The 19,431-nt window shown below is 40.5% G+C and overlaps 1 protein-coding gene and 1 long non-coding RNA gene across 2 annotated transcripts in view; one reads left to right on the top strand and one right to left on the bottom strand.

Annotated features, from left to right (window-relative positions):
* Window positions 1-19,431, top strand: part of LOC144009310 (uncharacterized) — a 99,776-nt gene that overhangs the window by 57,114 nt on the left and 23,231 nt on the right. The window contains exons 5-6 of the mRNA XM_077509031.1: window positions 1,130-1,490; window positions 18,099-18,106. Coding sequence (XP_077365157.1) covers window positions 1,130-1,490; window positions 18,099-18,106 — 369 coding nt within the window. The remainder of the gene's footprint in view (window positions 1-1,129; window positions 1,491-18,098; window positions 18,107-19,431) is intronic.
* LOC144012614 (uncharacterized) lies at window positions 9,766-11,395 on the bottom strand. The gene is made up of 2 exons (XR_013282149.1): window positions 11,249-11,395; window positions 9,766-10,196 (listed from the first exon to the last, which is right to left on the bottom strand). It is a non-coding gene; the product is annotated as an uncharacterized LOC144012614 (long non-coding RNA).

A 19,431-nucleotide genomic window follows, 5' to 3' on the forward strand; every position in this document is an offset into this window, starting at 1 on the left:
ACCTACAAAAACATCATCACCATTATTAGCACTTAATAATTCAGTTAATGGTATGCCATTATATTGTCTATATATATGATAAAAAAAAATTTAAGATAGAAAGATTGTAACTTGCAGGAAGTACTGTATATTTGTAATTTTATAGATTATTATTATTATTATTATTTTTTATTTATTTTATTATTTTTTTAAAGAGCTCAGAATTGTTCATTCGGTAGTCTTACCGATTCAACGTCTTGTCATCATTGCTTTTTTTTTTTTTTTTTTTTTTTTTTTGCACGCGCGCACGCACGCACACACGCAAACGCACGCACACATACACAAAAAAAAAAAAAAAAAAAGTAATTTTATAGATTAGAGACGGGGGTGGGATTAAATAAGTTTTCTTCTTCCCACTCCCTTTCAGGCAGAATCAAATTTTCCTCTTTTCTTATTTATTTTTTCTCTGTTCATATTATGAAACTACAGTATGACTTGTTGTTGCTGTGTTCAACTGTACACTATTGCGTGAAATAAATGAAAATGAAATGAAATGTGTTTCTCTTCTTGTGTCCTGCAGATGTCGGCGAAAAATATCTTTGTCTTGATGAACAGGAGGTGAAGTCTCATGTGAAAGAGGAGGAAGAGCATCCATATTTTAAAGAAGAAAAAAAGACCCTTTGCGTCAAAAAGGAGGAGGTTGAGGATGACGTCACCAAGTCACCAATGACCTTCGCCCCTTTAAAGAGTGAAGACGAAGTCAAGGGTGAGAGTGAGGAGGGCAGAGGGGCGGAGCTTCCAAACAGCATCTCAACTCCTCAAAACATGATTCCAGAAAGTGATGCAGACCACTGGGGACCATCAAAAGCAAAAAGTGATGACATAAGGTCCCTTTCTTCTAATGATGATGACAATGATGATAATCTGGATGGTAATGGTGACAGGTCATGTCACACTGACGGCAAATCTTGGGAATGTTCTCACTGTGGGAAAACATTGAGTAGAAAAGGAAGTTTGACAATTCACTTGAGAAGACACACTGGGGAAAAACCTTTTTCTTGTTTAGATTGTGGCAAAAGCTTCTCTTTGAAGTCAAATTTAACAAAACATTCAAGAACACACACTGGGGAAAATTTTTTTGCTTGTACCCACTGTGGCAAAAGCTTCTCTCAGAAGTCACATTTAACATTACATTCAAGAACACACACTGGGGAAAAACCTTTTTCTTGCTCAGATTGTGGCAAAAGCTTCTCTCAGAAGTCAGCTTTAACAACACATACAAGAAGACACACTGGGGAAAAACCTTTTTCTTGCTCAGATTGTGGCAAAAGCTTCTCTTGCAAGTCATATTTAACAAAACATACAAGAACACACACTGGGGAAAAACCTTTTTCTTGTTTAGATTGTGGCAAAAGCTTCTCTTGCAAGTCATATTTAACAACACATACAAGAATACACACTGGGGAAAAACCTTTTTCTTGTTTGGATTGTGGCAAAAGCTTCTCTTGCAAGTTGAATTTCAAAGCACATACAAGAAGACACACTGGCGAGAAACCCTTTTCTTGCTCAGATTGTGGAAAACGTTATTTTGCCAAGTCGGATTTAAAAAAAACACACAAAGTCACACACTGGGGAAAGACCTTTTGCTTGTGCACACTGTGGCAAAGGCTTCTCCCGGAAGCCAGAATTAACGATACATACAAGAAGACACATTGGTGAGAAACTTTTTTCTTGCTCCGATTGTGGCAAAAGCTTCTTTGACAAGTCGAATTTAAAAGCACATAAAAGAACACACACTGGCGAAAAACCTTTTTCTTGCTCAGATTGTGGAAAACGCTTCTCTGACCAATCATGTTTCAACAAACACACAAGATCACATGGTGCGAAGGAACCATTCAGTTGCGGTGTTTGTGCTAAAAGATTCTCTTCTAAATATCTTGCTGAGAGACACGAGTGTGCTGGTGAGAATAGCAGCCATCTTTGAAGCTTAAAAAAATGAAGGGAAGTGAGTCTGGTATGTTATTTTGTAATAAAACATTGAAAGCTACCTAGGTCTGTCATGATTCACGTTCATTACTCAAGTAAAAGTATAGATTAGATATTAGGATTTCAGAAGACTTAAAAAGTATAAACTCCAGCATCTTAGTTTTAGTGTAAAAGTAATGCTTTCAAAACTGCTCAACCTGTAAATATTCAAGTTTTTAACGTTTTCTGTGAATGTGGTTAGATGTTGTCAATGTATGTTCTTTTTGTAATTTTGGGAGCTATTTTTGTTTGCTTTGCGTCTGAATGTTGTTTATTGTTGTGTTAGTTGATGTTCGTAGGTGTTGTGTTTTTACTTGTGTGAAGCACATTGAGTTGCCTTGTGTATGAAATAGCAATAAAGCCACCTTGCTTTGCCTTGCCAATTTCCCCAAATAAGTGTTGAGAATACCTTCAGGGACACACAAAGCTGTCTGGGTTTAAAATTTGCTGTTGAACAGTGTCATCACTGAAATGATTGACGCAAATGTCCTATCTTTGTATACAATATTAAAAGAGTGACTGTAGACAAGCTGGCCAGGCTAACTCAACCCGAGCTCAAACCACCACAGCTCCGTGCTAGCTAACGTGCCATATGCTAGTCTTTGGATGTACAATATGTACAATATTCAGATATAAGAACAAAATTGTATCCATATCCGATTTTTCAGTTTGCATGTAATAATGTACAAGTGCCTCTTGGCAGCTTGTAAGGACGTCAAATCGAATGTTCCGGTGCTCTGGAATGCCCTCCCCTCGGAGGTCAGGGCTGCTACCTCTGTCGAAGCGTTTAAATTACTCTTGCATTTGGCTGAATGTTGTGGTCCTGGTGACTGCCGCTCGCTCTAGACTGTAAATTGAAGACTATTATTGTACAGGAAATATAAGGAACAATGGGTTTTATATCTAGATTATCCACTCAATTCAACACATGTTCAACATGCATGTTCAAAACTAAAAAAAGAAATTAAAAAAATAAAGTTGATGAGTCGTTAAAAATATGAGAAGTTGAGTCGATTTAAAAAAAAAAAAAAAAAAAAGTTGTTAGTCACAGTCCTATTTTTAGCCTTCCTTAGCCCGTGACAGAACGGCTTGCTTGCTAATGCTCCCTAGCATCAGCATGCCGCCACCAGCAGATATAAACAATGCGCCTATTGGCTTGGAGCGATGTTGTGTATGAACTATAACCGATCATCTGCGTCACTGGAGGATCGCGATAGTGACAGTACTATCAACTCCCACTTGAAATTTGACTTGACCGAACCAAATGTGTGTTTTGTCTTTTTGTGTCCTGCAGACGTCGCTGAGAAATATCTTCGTCCTGACCAAGAGGACATGAAGCCTCCGAATGTTAAAAAGGAGGAAGAACATCCTTACATCGAAGAGGAGGAAAAGCCCGTTCGTGTCAAAGAGGAGGAGGTTCAGGATGACGTCACCAAGTCACCAATGACCTTCACCCCTTTAAAGAGTGAAGATGAAGTCAAGGGTGAGAGTGAGGAGGGCAGAGGGGCGGAGCCTCCAAACAGCGTCTCTACTCCTCAAAATATGATGACAGAAAGTGATTCAGACCATTGGGGATCATCACGAGCAAAAAGTGATGACATAAGGTCTCTTTATTCTTATGCTGACTTTGATGATGATGATGATGATAATCTGGATGGTAATGATGAACACGCTGAGGGTGACAGGTCGTGTCACACTGACGACAAATCTTGGGAATGTTCTCACTGTGGGAAAACATTGAGTTCAAAAGGAGGTTTTAACAATCACTTGAGAAGACACACTGGGGGAAAACGTTTTGCTTGTACCCAGTGTGGCAAAAGCTTCTTTCAGAAGTCAGATTTAACAACACATAAAAGAATCCATAGTGGTGAGAAACCTTTTTCTTGCTCCCATTGTGGTAAAAGCTTCTCTTCAAAGTCACATTTAACCAGACATATAAGAACCCACACTGGCGAGAAACCTTTTTCTTGCTCATATTGTGGCAAAACTTACTGTCAGCAGTCAGATTTAAAAATACACACAAGAAGACACACTGGGGAAAAACCTTTTGCTTGTACACACTGTGGCAAAAGCTTTTCTCAGCAGTCAATTTTAACAAAACATACAAGAACACACACTGGGGAAAAACCTTTTGGTTGTACACACTGTGTCAAAAGGTTCTCTCAGAAGTCATATTTAATAGAACATGCAAGAACACACACTGGGGAAAAACCTTTTTCTTGTTCAGATTGTGGTAAATGCTTCTCTCAAAAGTCATCTTTAACAACTCATACAAGAAGAAAAAAAAATTTAAGCCACACAAGAAGACACACGGGAGAGAAACCTTATTCCTGCTCAAATTGTGGAAGAAGTTTCTCTTACAAGTCAAATTTAAGAAAACACACAAGAACACACGAGCTGCTTTTCCACCAGCAAGACCAGGAACTTTGAGTTTTGGGTCATGGGAGTTCTTGGTTGTAAAAGTTCAGCTGATGTAGAGACAACGCCCCCGAATTCGACCAATCAGCCATGGCCATTGCGGCCCGCCCCCTCAAAGTTCTTGCCTGGCTCAGCAAGACCCTGCTGCCGAGAGAGTACTTGGATGCCCCCTGGGGAATTTAATTACCCTGCTAATTGTTGATGGTGGAAAAACACCCAAACTGAATTTTACCAAGGTAAACTGAAAAGTTATCCAAACGTTCCGACGGTGGAAAACCCGTATAGTGAGAACGGGGAAGGAACCATTCAGTTGCAGTGTTTGTGTTAAAAGATTCTCTCGTAAAAAGCTTGCTGAGAGACACGAGTTTGCCGGTGACAATAGCAGCGAAGAGAGAATATTACAAGGCCGCTTCTGTCAAAATTTGATGGATGACATTCTTAATTAGATTAGGGGGGTCATGTATGGGTCATGACCCCTCCCTAATGAAGATTAATGACCCTTTAATGACTTCCAGATGTCATATAATGAGGGTTAATGACCTTTAATGACTTCCTGATGTCATTTAATGAGGGTTAATGACCCTTAATGACTTCCTGATGTCATTTAATGAAGATTAATGACCCTTAATGACTTCCTGATGTCATTTAATGAAGATTAATGACCCTTAATGACTTCCTGATGTCATTTAATGAAGATTAATGACCCTTAATGACTTCCTGATGTCATTTAATGAAGATTAATGACCCTTTAATGACTTCCAGATGTCATATAATGAGGGTTAATGACCTTTAATGACTTCCGGATGTCATTTAATGAGGGTTAATGACCTTTAATGACTTCCTGATGTCGTTTAATGAGGATGAATGACCTTTAATGACTTCCGGATGTCGTATAATGAAGATGAATGACCTTTAATGACTTCCGGATGTCGTTTAATGAAGATGAATGGCCTTTAATGACTTCCAGGTGTTATATAATGAAGATGAATGACCCTTAATGACTTCCTGATGTCATTTAATGAAGATTAATGACCCCTTAATGAAGATGGATGATGTGTAGGTGGTGTTCCTACCTGTTTTTGCAGATATCATGGCTGACCCGGGTTCAAATGCTAATTGTTTGGTTAACTTCCGGATCCGGTGCACGCCCCCCTAGATTGAGTGAATAATGAATAATAATGAGATTGAATGACGTGATCAGAGGGAGTGGTTTAGTATGGGTAAAACCGCCGGGGGAAAAGTACTAGCCATTTCTATTATGGTGAAGGGGGAAAAAGCATGCGCAAACACGGCTCAAAGAGTGTATTTTAGAGGTTGTAAAACAAGAAGTATAAGGTAAGGTTAAACTGTGATACGCTGGTTGGTATTATGAAATTAAAAAACTCTAACATGAAGTTATACATTATATGTAAAAATGATGTAAGAGTCGTTCGTGACTGCTGGGGTTGAATCTGAAAATAAACGGATAAAACTATATAATTTCCCCTTACTGATATAGTTACTATCTGACATTTTTGTTCAATATTCCTGTGAGTAGGGGGGAAGCAGATGCAGTCAAAGATTCATGGGGAGGTCAAATGTATGTCTGTGCTTGTGTGTGCGTACGCGCATGTATGGCTGCATGGGGGTCAAAGAAGTGTGAGGACAGACGGGCGGCTGAAGAAGTGTGAGGTTAGACGGTGGCTATAATGTTGTTAGTTTGAAAAGACAACACTTCCTAAAACATATTACAAAAATATGCATCGACTTAGATCTGATTCTATTTATAATGATAATTTTATGTAGAAATTGGTGAAAAGCCATCATCAGCGATAGTCTCCTTACCCCTGCGAGGACAGCGGCTGCTGGTCATAAAATTAAGGCTGAAGGAGGAGGAAGAGAAAATATCGGGGGGTTCCTCCTATCTTGGTTAAAATGAGCGCCATTTTTGGTCTGAGAAAGGCGATTGTTCAATATTCCTGTGAGTAGGGGGAAGCAGATGCAGTCAAAGATTCACGGGGAGGTCAAATGTATGTCTGAGGGGCCTGTGTATGCGTGTGTGCGTTTGCATGAGAGCTGAACAGTGTAAGATTAAACGGTAACTGTAATGTTGGTTTTCAAGAAGAGATTTCCAAAACTGCTTCTTTAAAAAAACATCTACACAGATATCCATTTATGATAGTTTTATGCAGCAACCGTTAGTTGAAACATCCTAGCTAACATTTTCTCAAGGATTTGAAAAGTGGTGACAAGTGAAAACTAATTAAGCTTACCTATAGGCGTAACGGTGTGTGGCTTTGAGTCCATCACATACATGCTCTGCATAGAGCATATATGCGTAGCAGCGAGGTATGCGTAGCAGAAAGGGGAGATGTCCCTACACTCGTGAGAATTTTCTGAGGCTTGTTGGAGACACTAGGACTCTGTCACAGTTTGAGTGTGTGTGTTTCAATGACCATAATTGTTGGGGGGCTGGTGGATATGAGCGAGGGGGTTGGTTAGACGTCTGCCAGCGTGCTCTCCTTGGGATATTTTCTCAAATACTAAAACCCAAATGCCAGTCCTCTGAACCGAATGACCAGTTGTCTAAACACATTGAATAAATGTAACCCCTCATTTTCCAATGCCATAAAAACATTTTACATGAAGACACAATTCACAAATTGCTCTCATGCGATACAAAATGTTTACCACAAGTCAACAATATTTGAACACAACGGACTTAACTGGCGTTCACACAACAACTCAAAAATTGAATACACTTGTTGCTAATGATGTGACCACACCTATAAACTCAAGTTCAGAGTGTACAGTTTGCTGGAGAGTCCAAACAAGCGCAATGGATAGAGGCAGAGCCAGAGGAAGAGGAATTAGAGGAGGGAGAGGAGCAGGTCAAGCAATGCAAAAGTTATAAAATAGTAACATGGAATGGTAAGGGTATTCGTAAACACGAAAATAAAAATAATAATTTAACCATCTTATTACAGTCTTTCTCAATTGCTAATACACATTTCTTGAAACCTGTACCCATTTTCTCAAAACCGTAAACACAAACACAAAAATTCAAACAATTTTCACAAAAGCCGTGACTTTTCACTTCAAAACCTATTATCCGGTATTCAAATCCGAACAATATATTCAGATCATACACACAGTAAGTCAAAAATATATTCACCATGAGAGCATTTGTTAGACACGACATAAAATAATCTAACACAGAGCATCCAGGGTAGGTAGTCAACAGAGGTTTATTTTACATGCATGAACAAACATAGTTTTTGGCACTAGACAAATTACTAACCAAGTTAAAATTATGGTGAATTCAAATGAAATAGAAAGGGTGTATGAAAATAAATTCCTTGGAGTAGTTATTGATGATAAATTATGTTGGAACCCACATGTAGAAAATGTTAAAAGGAAAATGTCAAAAATCATCGGGATACTCTATAAAACTAAGGATGTCCTGAACATGAACTCATTATATATATTATATAGTTCATTATTATTACCATATTTGACCTATTGTGTGGAAATCTGGGGAACTGCATATAAAACAAACACTAACTCTGTTTTCAATTTGCAAAAAAGAGCCATAAGGATTATTAATCGTTCAAAATATACAGAATCAACACATCCATTATTTATCAAATTAAATACAATGACATTTTATGACTTGGTTGAGTTTAAAATAGCACAAATAATGTACAAAGTATATAACAATCTACTCTGCTATATTACTCAGACATTGTTTGAAAATAGACACAGTCCTTCTGATATAAGGGGTACAAGTGTGTACAAAAAACCCAAAACAAGAACAAATATTAAGCAAAGGTGTGTTTCTGTAAAAGGTGTTAATTTGTGGAATAATCTGGGAATTGACTTGAAAAGATGTGACTCACTTGTTGAGTTAAAAAAAAAATGTTTAAATGCAAAGTTAAAAAAAATTACTTTTGTCAAATAAGAGCATGAAAATTGTATATAATGAGTATGAGTATATGATTTATAAATGTATTATGGTATATGTTTAGGAATTTTATGTATATATGTTGCTGGATAATGCACGCATCATTTTATTTTTAAAAATATTAACCTAGTATTGTATCAATAATGAAATAAGTTTAAATGTATAATGTATGAGGGGTAGGACTAAATAAGTTAACTTCTTCCTACTCCCTTTTGAACATGTAAACTATGATGAGTTTGTTTTTTCTTTTCTTCTTTTCTTTTTTAACTTTTGTTTCTTTGCTGTTTGTTTTTATGTTCAATAATTCAATCAAAAAACGTGATAGCGTCAAAATGGGTACTTTTAACAAAAAAACATGCATTAGTCTTAGGGCAAAATAATTTAGGAATAGTGTGAAATGTGTTTAAGTTTTATCCAAAAAGAGTGGATGAGTTTTGAGAATTGGGTCTAAGCCTGAACCGTGTGTAAGGTTTGGTCAAAAAAGTGTTTCATTCCAGAAATTAGTCTCGGAAACTGAGAATTTGCTTCATCGAACGGGGTTTGGTGTTTTAGCAACTGATAAAAACTGTTAAGTTAAAAGCGGACATGACAATACAATAACCACACATAACAAAATCAGAACAACCCTATCTCAATTGTAAATAATACATTCAAATATTCACACCAACTTCTAGGCCGTGGGGTGAACCCCAAAAAAGTGCCTAGAAAATGAGTTTCGCTCCACTGTCTGGGCACTACTTGTTCAATGCATTTTTTGATAGATAATACCCTTCTGAACTTTGGGTTAAAAGTTCACCCAATGTTTTCCTGCCCCAATTTTGTCACAAGCCAGAAATGCATATATAGGTAAATAACAAAAAACGAAAATCTTGTGCTACAGTTTTTGGTTGTAAAACGTCTTACATTAAATTTGGCAACAGAAAATCATTCCCAGATGTTATAAATACATGTACCTAACATCAGAAACAAGTATTGGTGGTTTGGTGCAATCATGTGAATTTAGATCATTAAATATATTAAATTTGTGCCAAAAAAACAAAAAACGCTTCAACTAGAAGTGAAACCAGCACACGGATGTTACATTTAGCTATGTCTATGTTTCATATATGAAAACAATTCACAACCTATTACGTAATGAAAGGTACACAAGAAGCAGCATACATCGGCCAAAAATACTACCATGCACCACAAACCTGGAACAAGGCAAAATGGACTAGATGGAAATAGATGCATTCAGAGCCCAGATTATTATAACATATAGAATATTTATTAAAGTATCAGATTGTGTCATCACAGCATGTCATTTATACCCCCCGTCCCCTACCCAAAAAATCTTAATAATAAAAATAATAATAATAAAATAAAAATCAAATGTGCATTCACAATAAAACCTTTGGAACTTCATTGGAACAGCTCTCTTTTATTTTTTTGGCAGACCAATTTAACAAAGGTCTGTGTTGTGGAAAAATGGAATACAGACATTTTAATTTTTGCTTGAAAAGTGTTAAAATGGAGAGTTAACATCTTGATAATGAAACAAACAAAATGGCAGATTTTACATAGATTTTACAGCCCTGCACTGTAAAGTGTCCTCGTATGCCCTGTCATTTTCCAACCTGATGTTGTACCAGCCATGTGTTAGTGTCACTTTCTTGGCTTACATCAGTAGACTCAGTAGTTGATGTATCTGATGAGTGAGGTACCCTGTCTAAAAGTTTGTCAGTTGTTGGTAATGTCTCTACAAAAACCGTTTCAGAGTTGTTGCTGGAAAGGGGTGTGAAAAACCAGCTGGGGGAAATCACACCTCAATCTTCGTTTCAGTATATCCTGCCTGAAATAGAAAATTGAAGGGAAAGATGAGCACAAGATACACATATTCACATCACACTAGGGCTGCTCTATTATGGAAAAAAATAATCATCACAATTATTTTGGTAATATTTGAAATCAAGATTATTCTAAACAATTATATTTTGTTCAAATCAAGAAAATATTTCAACATTTGAAAATAAGACAATCACAATCATATGAAACTATAATTATGTAAGTTGCTTTTGGATCCAACAAAATTTTTAATATATTATTATTATTATTATTATTATTATGACGTTAGCAAAAATTTGAAGTTGGGGTGCAGTGTGTGTGTGCAGTAAGCTAGTTTTGACATGGGTGTGTGGTAAAATAACTCGTGTGGGCGTGCCACAACTCAAAATTAGTATTATTAGTGCTGCAGCTATCGAATATTTTGGTATTTGGATATCCTACTGAAAATTCTAGTGAATAATCGTATATTTGGATAGAAATACAAATATACCTATAGGCCTATATACTTTCTTGGTCAAAGAACAATTATAAATACAGAAGACAAAAAAACACATTTGCATGTAATAATTAACAACCAACTGGTTTTCATTTTTAGAGAATCAATTTTATTTATTTATTTATTTATTTTTAACTTAAATTGAGCTTGTCAGCAAACTATTTTTCTCTGAAACAGTGAGATTTTAGACAAATCTCTCCCAATAGATTTCATAAATGTGTTTCAATGTGAAGATTTATATGTTACCCGTAGTCTGAAGCATCAAGATCCCCGTGTTTATTAACACTGTTCACAAACCCCTTAGCTTGTCCATTCTCATCACATCTTTGTCAACTATAATCCTTTGACGGATTACTTGTTCACAAAAAGAATTTGTAGCTCTCAGCATTGGGTTGTCTAAAACACACCTACACTCACTTAACATGTGCAGAGTCATGCTTTCTAATTAATGCTGTCTCGAAATGTAAACAGAATACAAGTGACATATTGCTGACCAATGCTTTACTTTTGAAATGTGTAATTTTAGCAAAGTGACAATGAAATAGTGCAATGTAACAACTCACATTTGTTCGTCCCTGGTTGCTGTTGACTTTAAGAACCTTGTGTAATCTCTGAAACAAAACTGCACCTCCATTGTGACACAGTCTTTTGTCTTGAATATGTAGAAGAATGGAACAGTCTTTCTTCATCTCAGCGGCCTGCAGCAACCACCCCGCTTTTAGACAAAAAAGAATTACATTATAAGTGTTATTGTCACATCACCTCTTTACAGTATATGCACATCACAGATTTAAGTAAAGTAAAGTGTTTGTTGAGGTTGATGAGAGAGAGTTTGGGGAAAAGGGAGTGTGTAGCTGTGACTATATTATGACTGATGGGCACAGGTAACTCGAGTTTGGTAACAACTGTTGGATTCACTCGATAAATCATTCAGCAGCTCGCGTTTTTACTAAACTAAACTAAACTAAACTTTGAAATTTATTTTTACAAATGATGCAGATGGCTGGAAGAACGGGGCCAGCTGCATCATTTGTAAAAATAAATTTCAAAGTTTAGTTTAGTTTAGTTTAGTAAAAACGCGAGCTGCTGAATGATTTATCGAGTGAATCCAACAGTTGTTACCAAACTCGAGTTACCTGTGCCCATCAGTCATAATATAGTCACAGCTACACACTCCCTTTTCCCCAAACTCTCTCTCATCAACCTCAACAAACACTTTACTTTACTTAAATCTGTGATGTGCATATACTGTAAAGAGGTGATGTGACAATAACACTTATAATGTAATTCTTTTTTGTCTAAAAGCGGGGTGGTTGCTGCAGGCCGCTGAGATGAAGAAAGACTGTTCCATTCTTCTACATATTCAAGACAAAAGACTGTGTCTGTAAGGACTCGACCGAGTCGATAAAGAACAGATCCCAAAAAGGCAGGCTCGGAGGAGGAAAACAACCTCGATTTATTCTTTTGGAAAAACCGAAAGCACAAAGCTTGCGCGCAGGCAAGACAACGAAATTTTCAGCGGTGCCCCTGCACACAGGCGAGGGACACGGCAGTAACAAAGGACACTTGCAAAAGGCAAGGAGGAATTGGAAAACACAAAACTCCTGCAAAAGGCAGGGAACACGAATGTAACAAAAAGCGCTTGCAACTGCAAGGAAAACTGACATAACCAAAATCGCTTGCAAACGGCAAGGAGAACTAACGTAACAAAAAACACTTGCTAACAGCAAGGACTAGAAAAACTTAAATCACTTGCACCCGGCAAGGACGACACGAAATGTACACGGAATCAATCACACGAGAATAACAACAAAAGGCGACGCGGAAACACACACGTGAATATAAGTAAACTAAAGACGACGGCAGATTCAAAAAACTTTACCAACAAGGAAACGCGGAGAACACTTGGACACGAAGATGAGCAAATAATAATCCGACAGCGTGCAGTGCTGCTAGGAGTCCTTTTAAAGTCTTGATTGCCAACTTGATGCAGGTGTGGGGCTGGGAAACGCCCCCCTCGTAATTGGCACTGAAAACACACACACACACAAGAGCACAACAGGGCTGAGAACCGAACCATGACAGTACCCCCCCCTCAACGGACGCCCCTTGGCGGACCACCTGGTTTATCAGGATGCGCAGCGTAGAACGTGTCGAGCAGAGACGGGTCAAGGATCCAGGAGCGGGGGATCCACTGGCGCTCTTCAGGTCCATAGCCCTCCCAGTCGACCAGGTACTGGAAGCCCCGGCCCCTGCACCTTGAGTCCAAAATTTCTTTGACCGTGTAGACAGGGTCCCCATCGACCAACCTGGGAGGAGGCGGAGCAGGAGCGGGAGGATTCAGTGGGCTGGGGGTCACAGGCTTAAGGAGGGAGACGTGGAACACTGGATGCACTTTGAGGGAGGAGGGCAGTCGGAGCTTTGCAGTCACAGGGTTAATCATGGCGAGAATCTCGAACGGTCCAATGAAGCGTGGACCCAATTTCTTAGCCCCACCAGCCAGTCGCAGGTCCCGGGAGGAGAGCCAAACCTTGTCCCCAGGTCGGTAAGCCGGCTCTGGCCGCCGCCGGCGATCAGCAATCTCTTTGTTGCGGTCAGCCGTGCGGGACAACGCCGCTCTGGTCTCCCGCCACACCTTGTGAGCCCGCCGTAGATGGTGTTGGACCGATGGGAGTTCTATGGAGCCCTCCTGTGAAGGGAACAGGGGTGGTTGGTACCCGTAGGCCGCCCTGAAAGGTGAGTGTCCCGTAGCTGAAGACGGCAAGGTGTTGGTGGCGTACTCAATCCAGGGTAGATGCGTGGACCAGGATTCGGGGTTGTGCAGGCAGACACACCGGAGGGCGGCTTCCAGGTCCTGATTGGCCCTTTCTGTTTGGCCGTTAGTCTGTGGGTGATACCCCGATGACAAGCTGGCTGTGGCTCCCAACAGTTTACAAAATTTTCTCCAGACCTGGGCTATGAACTGCGGCCCACGGTCAGACACCAAGTCCACCGGCAGTCCATGTAGCCTGAACACGTGCCGGATGAGGAGTTGTGCTGTCTCCCAGGATGAAGGCAGTTTGGAGAGAGCTATGAAATGTGTAAGCTTGGAGAACCGGTCCACCACGGTCAAAACTACTGTATTCCCTCTTGACCTAGGGAGGCCAGTGACGAAGTCTAGGGAAATGTGGGACCACGGCCGCGAAGGAATGGGTAGAGGCCGCAGTAGTCCCGCCGGAGGCTGGTGGGAAGATTTCCCGCATGCACAAGCGGTGCAGGCCTTGATAAACTCGGTGATGTCCTTCCTCATTTCCGGCCACCAGAACCGTTGGCCGATTAGGGCGAGAGTCCTATGAATACCCGGATGACAGGCGACTCTCGAATTGTGACCCCATTGCAGGACCTCCGCCCGCACTGGGTCCGGGACAAACAGTCTCCCGGCTGGGCAGTCCTCCGGGATGGTGATTCCCTCCAGTGCCTCCGTGACCCTCTTCTCCACTTCCCAGCATACCGCGCCCACAAAACAACGTTCTGGCAGAATAGGTTCCGTCCCCGTCTCGGGAGAAGCCACGTCATGCATACGGGACAAAGCGTCCGGCTTCTGGTTCCGGGAACCCTGGCGGTAGTCCACGACAAAGTGGAATCGGGTGAAGAGTAGGGCCCAGCGTGCCTGTCTGGAGTTGAGTCTCTTAGCTGACCGGAGGTACGCCAAGTTCTTGTGGTCGGTCAGTACTTGGAAAGGTTCCTTTGCGCCCTCCAGCCAGTGTCTCCATTCTTGAAGCGCCAGGACGATCGCCAATAACTCCCGATTCCCCACGTCGTAGTTGCGCTCTGCTGGACTTAGACGCCTGGAGAAGAAGGCGCAGGGGTGGAGCTTCCCATCTTCTGGCGACCGCTGGGACAGGACCGCCCCCACTCCTGAATCCGACGCGTCAACCTCGACCACAAAGGGGAGATCAGTATTAGAGTGGATCAATACAGGTGGATTTATGAACAACTGCTTAAGTTCAGAGAAAGCCTTCTCGGCGCTAGGTGTCCACCTAAACGAAACTTTGCTCGACGTTAATCTAGTCAGTGGGGCGGCCCGTAAACTATAATTCTTAATGAACCGGCGATAAAAGTTGGCGAAGCCCAAAAACCGTTGCAACTGCTTACGAGTTGTGGGACTCGGCCACTCGACCACGGCCTGTGTCTTAATCGGATCTGCTCGCAATTGCCCCCCCTCAATAATAAAGCCCAAGAACTGTACAGACTTCGAATGAAACTCGCATTTTTCCGCTTTGACGTAGAGTCGATTCTCCAATAGGCGCTGGAGAACTAGGCGAACATGTTGTCGGTGCTCGTGCTCGTTTCGCGAGAAGATTAGAATGTCGTCTAAATAGACAAAACAAAAGACATTCAACATGTCCCGGAGGACATCGTTAATTAGGCACTGGAACACCGCGGGCGCATTCGTTAACCCGAAAGGCATGACGCAATACTCAAAATGCCCTAGGGGAGTCTTGAACGCGGTCTTCCATTCATCTCCGTCTCGGATGCGAACTAAGTGGTATGCACTACGCAAATCTAACTTGGAGAAGATTCGGGCAGACTGTAACGGAGCAAATGCCGAGTCCAACAGCGGAAGCGGGTACTTATTCTTAATGGTAATATCATTCAATCCCCGATAATCCACACAGGGACGAAGGGTCTTATCTTTCTTCTCTATAAAGAAGAACCCCGCCCCCACGGGTGATTTGGACGGACGGATCTGACCATTGGCCAGCGAACTCGAGATATATTCCACCTCCGACCTGCATGGGCTCCCCTGTGCCAGCTGGGGTGCCCGGAAGGGAACGTGCTTCCGCGTGGTCGACAAGGCTGAGTCCAGTCATGCGGGGGTTGGCGGATGGCCCATGCCGCTCACTGATTCGCTCTCGGTGCCGCTCTTGTAAGCGGTTGTCCAACCGAATGGTGAGCTCAATAAGTCCCTCGAGAGAGTTCGTATCGTCACGGACCGCCAGTTCATCTTTGAGTACAGAATTCAATCCCCGACGAAAGATACTTCGCAAAGCACAGTCATCAAATCCGCTCTCCGCGGCCAGAATACGAAACATGATCGAGTAGTCAGCGACGGATCTTTCTCCTTGCACTAAGTCTAACAACCGACCTCCGGCCTCCTTCCCCTTGACTGGATGGTCGAACACACGTTGAAATTCAGAAACAAAAATCGGGAAGGAGGACCGGAGGTCTGGTCGTGAGTTGCTCACCACCATCGCCCATGTAGCGGCTTGACCAGACAGGAGGCTCATAATAAAAGCAATCTTAGATGGGTCACGAGCGTAGGTATACGGTTGCTGGTCGAAAATAAGCGAACATTGATGCAAGAACTGACCGCAACCACCCGGCTGTCCGTCATAGCGCGACGGGTGGGGCAAAACGGGTTCCCTTGGAGCTGCTGGGGAAGCCAACGTGGCTGAGTCCGTTCGCAGAAGTTCCGAGTCTAGTACTCCGCGGGAACCGAGCTGCTCGAGCCTCGCGAACATCTGCTCGCACCGGTGAGCAAGCCTGCCTACCACCTCTTGGAGTCCTACCAAGGTGGTCTCGGTTTGCCCAACCCGTTGCCCCTGGCTGGCCAACGCCTGTCTCACCTTCTCCGAGTCGGCGGGATCCATGGTCGGATTATTCTGTAAGGACTCGACCGAGTCGATAAAGAACAGATCCCAAAAAGGCAGGCTCGGAGGAGGAAAACAACCTCGATTTATTCTTTTGGAAAAACCGAAAGCACAAAGCTTGCGCGCAGGCAAGACAACGAAATTTTCAGCGGTGCCCCTGCACACAGGCGAGGGACACGGCAGTAACAAAGGACACTTGCAAAAGGCAAGGAGGAATTGGAAAACACAAAACTCCTGCAAAAGGCAGGGAACACGAATGTAACAAAAAGCGCTTGCAACTGCAAGGAAAACTGACATAACCAAAATCGCTTGCAAACGGCAAGGAGAACTAACGTAACAAAAAACACTTGCTAACAGCAAGGACTAGAAAAACTTAAATCACTTGCACCCGGCAAGGACGACACGAAATGTACACGGAATCAATCACACGAGAATAACAACAAAAGGCGACGCGGAAACACACACGTGAATATAAGTAAACTAAAGACGACGGCAGATTCAAAAAACTTTACCAACAAGGAAACGCGGAGAACACTTGGACACGAAGATGAGCAAATAATAATCCGACAGCGTGCAGTGCTGCTAGGAGTCCTTTTAAAGTCTTGATTGCCAACTTGATGCAGGTGTGGGGCTGGGAAACGCCCCCCTCGTAATTGGCACTGAAAACACACACACACACAAGAGCACAACAGGGCTGAGAACCGAACCATGACAGTGTCACAATGGAGGTGCAGTTTTGTTTCAGAGATTACACAAGGTTCTTAAAGTCAACAGCAACCAGGGACGAACAAATGTGAGTTGTTACATTGCACTATTTCATTGTCACTTTGCTAAAATTACACATTTCAAAAGTAAAGCATTGGTCAGCAATATGTCACTTGTATTCTGTTTACATTTCGAGACAGCATTAATTAGAAAGCATGACTCTGCACATGTTAAGTGAGTGTAGGTGTGTTTTAGACAACCCAATGCTGAGAGCTACAAATTCTTTTTGTGAACAAGTAATCCGTCAAAGGATTATAGTTGACAAAGATGTGATGAGAATGGACAAGCTAAGGGGTTTGTGAACAGTGTTAATAAACACGGGGATCTTGATGCTTCAGACTACGGGTAACATATAAATCTTCACATTGAAACACATTTATGAAATCTATTGGGAGAGATTTGTCTAAAATCTCACTGTTTCAGAGAAAAATAGTTTGCTGACAAGCTCAATTTAAGTTAAAAATAAATAAATAAATAAATAAAATTGATTCTCTAAAAATGAAAACCAGTTGGTTGTTAATTATTACATGCAAATGTGTTTTTTTGTCTTCTGTATTTATAATTGTTCTTTGACCAAGAAAGTATATAGGCCTATAGGTATATTTGTATTTCTATCCAAATATACGATTATTCACTAGAATTTTCAGTAGGATATCCAAATACCAAAATATTCGATAGCTGCAGCACTAATAATACTAATTTTGAGTTGTGGCACGCCCACACGAGTTATTTTACCACACACCCATGTCAAAACTAGCTTACTGCACACACACACTGCACCCCAACTTCAAATTTTTGCTAACGTCATAATAATAATAATAATAATAATAATATATTAAAAATTTTGTTGGATCCAAAAGCAACTTACATAATTATAGTTTCATATGATTGTGATTGTCTTATTTTCAAATGTTGAAATATTTTCTTGATTTGAACAAAATATAATTGTTTAGAATAATCTTGATTTCAAATATTACCAAAATAATTGTGATGATTATTTTTTTCCATAATAGAGCAGCCCTAGTGTGATGTGAATATGTGTATCTTGTGCTCATCTTTCCCTTCAATTTTCTATTTCAGGCAGGATATACTGAAACGAAGATTGAGGCGTGATTTCCCCCATCTGGTTTTTCACACCCCTTTCCAGCAACAACTCTGAAACGGTTTTTGTAGAGACATTACCAACAACTGACAAACTTTTAGACAGGGTACCTCACTCATCAGATACATCAACTACTGAGTCTACTGATGTAAGCCAAGAAAGTGACACTAACACATGGCTGGTACAACATCAGGTTGGAAAATGACAGGGCATACGAGGACACTTTACAGTGCAGGGCTGTAAAATCTATGTAAAATCTGCCATTTTGTTTGTTTCATTATCAAGATGTTAACTCTCCATTTTAACACTTTTCAAGCAAAAATTAAAATGTCTGTATTCCATTTTTCCACAACACAGACCTTTGTTAAATTGGTCTGCCAAAAAAATAAAAGAGAGCTGTTCCAATGAAGTTCCAAAGGTTTTATTGTGAATGCACATTTGATTTTTATTTTATTATTATTATTTTTATTATTAAGATTTTTTGGGTAGGGGACGGGGGGTATAAATGACATGCTGTGATGACACAATCTGATACTTTAATAAATATTCTATATGTTATAATAATCTGGGCTCTGAATGCATCTATTTCCATCTAGTCCATTTTGCCTTGTTCCAGGTTTGTGGTGCATGGTAGTATTTTTGGCCGATGTATGCTGCTTCTTGTGTACCTTTCATTACGTAATAGGTTGTGAATTGTTTTCATATATGAAACATAGACATAGCTAAATGTAACATCCGTGTGCTGGTTTCACTTCTAGTTGAAGCGTTTTTTGTTTTTTTGGCACAAATTTAATATATTTAATGATCTAAATTCACATGATTGCACCAAACCACCAATACTTGTTTCTGATGTTAGGTACATGTATTTATAACATCTGGGAATGATTTTCTGTTGCCAAATTTAATGTAAGACGTTTTACAACCAAAAACTGTAGCACAAGATTTTCGTTTTTTGTTATTTACCTATATATGCATTTCTGGCTTGTGACAAAATTGGGGCAGGAAAACATTGGGTGAACTTTTAACCCAAAGTTCAGAAGGGTATTATCTATCAAAAAATGCATTGAACAAGTAGTGCCCAGACAGTGGAGCGAAACTCATTTTCTAGGCACTTTTTTGGGGTTCACCCCACGGCCTAGAAGTTGGTGTGAATATTTGAATGTATTATTTACAATTGAGATAGGGTTGTTCTGATTTTGTTATGTGTGGTTATTGTATTGTCATGTCCGCTTTTAACTTAACAGTT

The sequence above is a fragment of the Festucalex cinctus genome, chromosome 1 (assembly GCF_051991245.1).
Source record: "Festucalex cinctus isolate MCC-2025b chromosome 1, RoL_Fcin_1.0, whole genome shotgun sequence".
Lineage (NCBI taxonomy): Eukaryota > Metazoa > Chordata > Actinopteri > Syngnathiformes > Syngnathidae > Festucalex > Festucalex cinctus.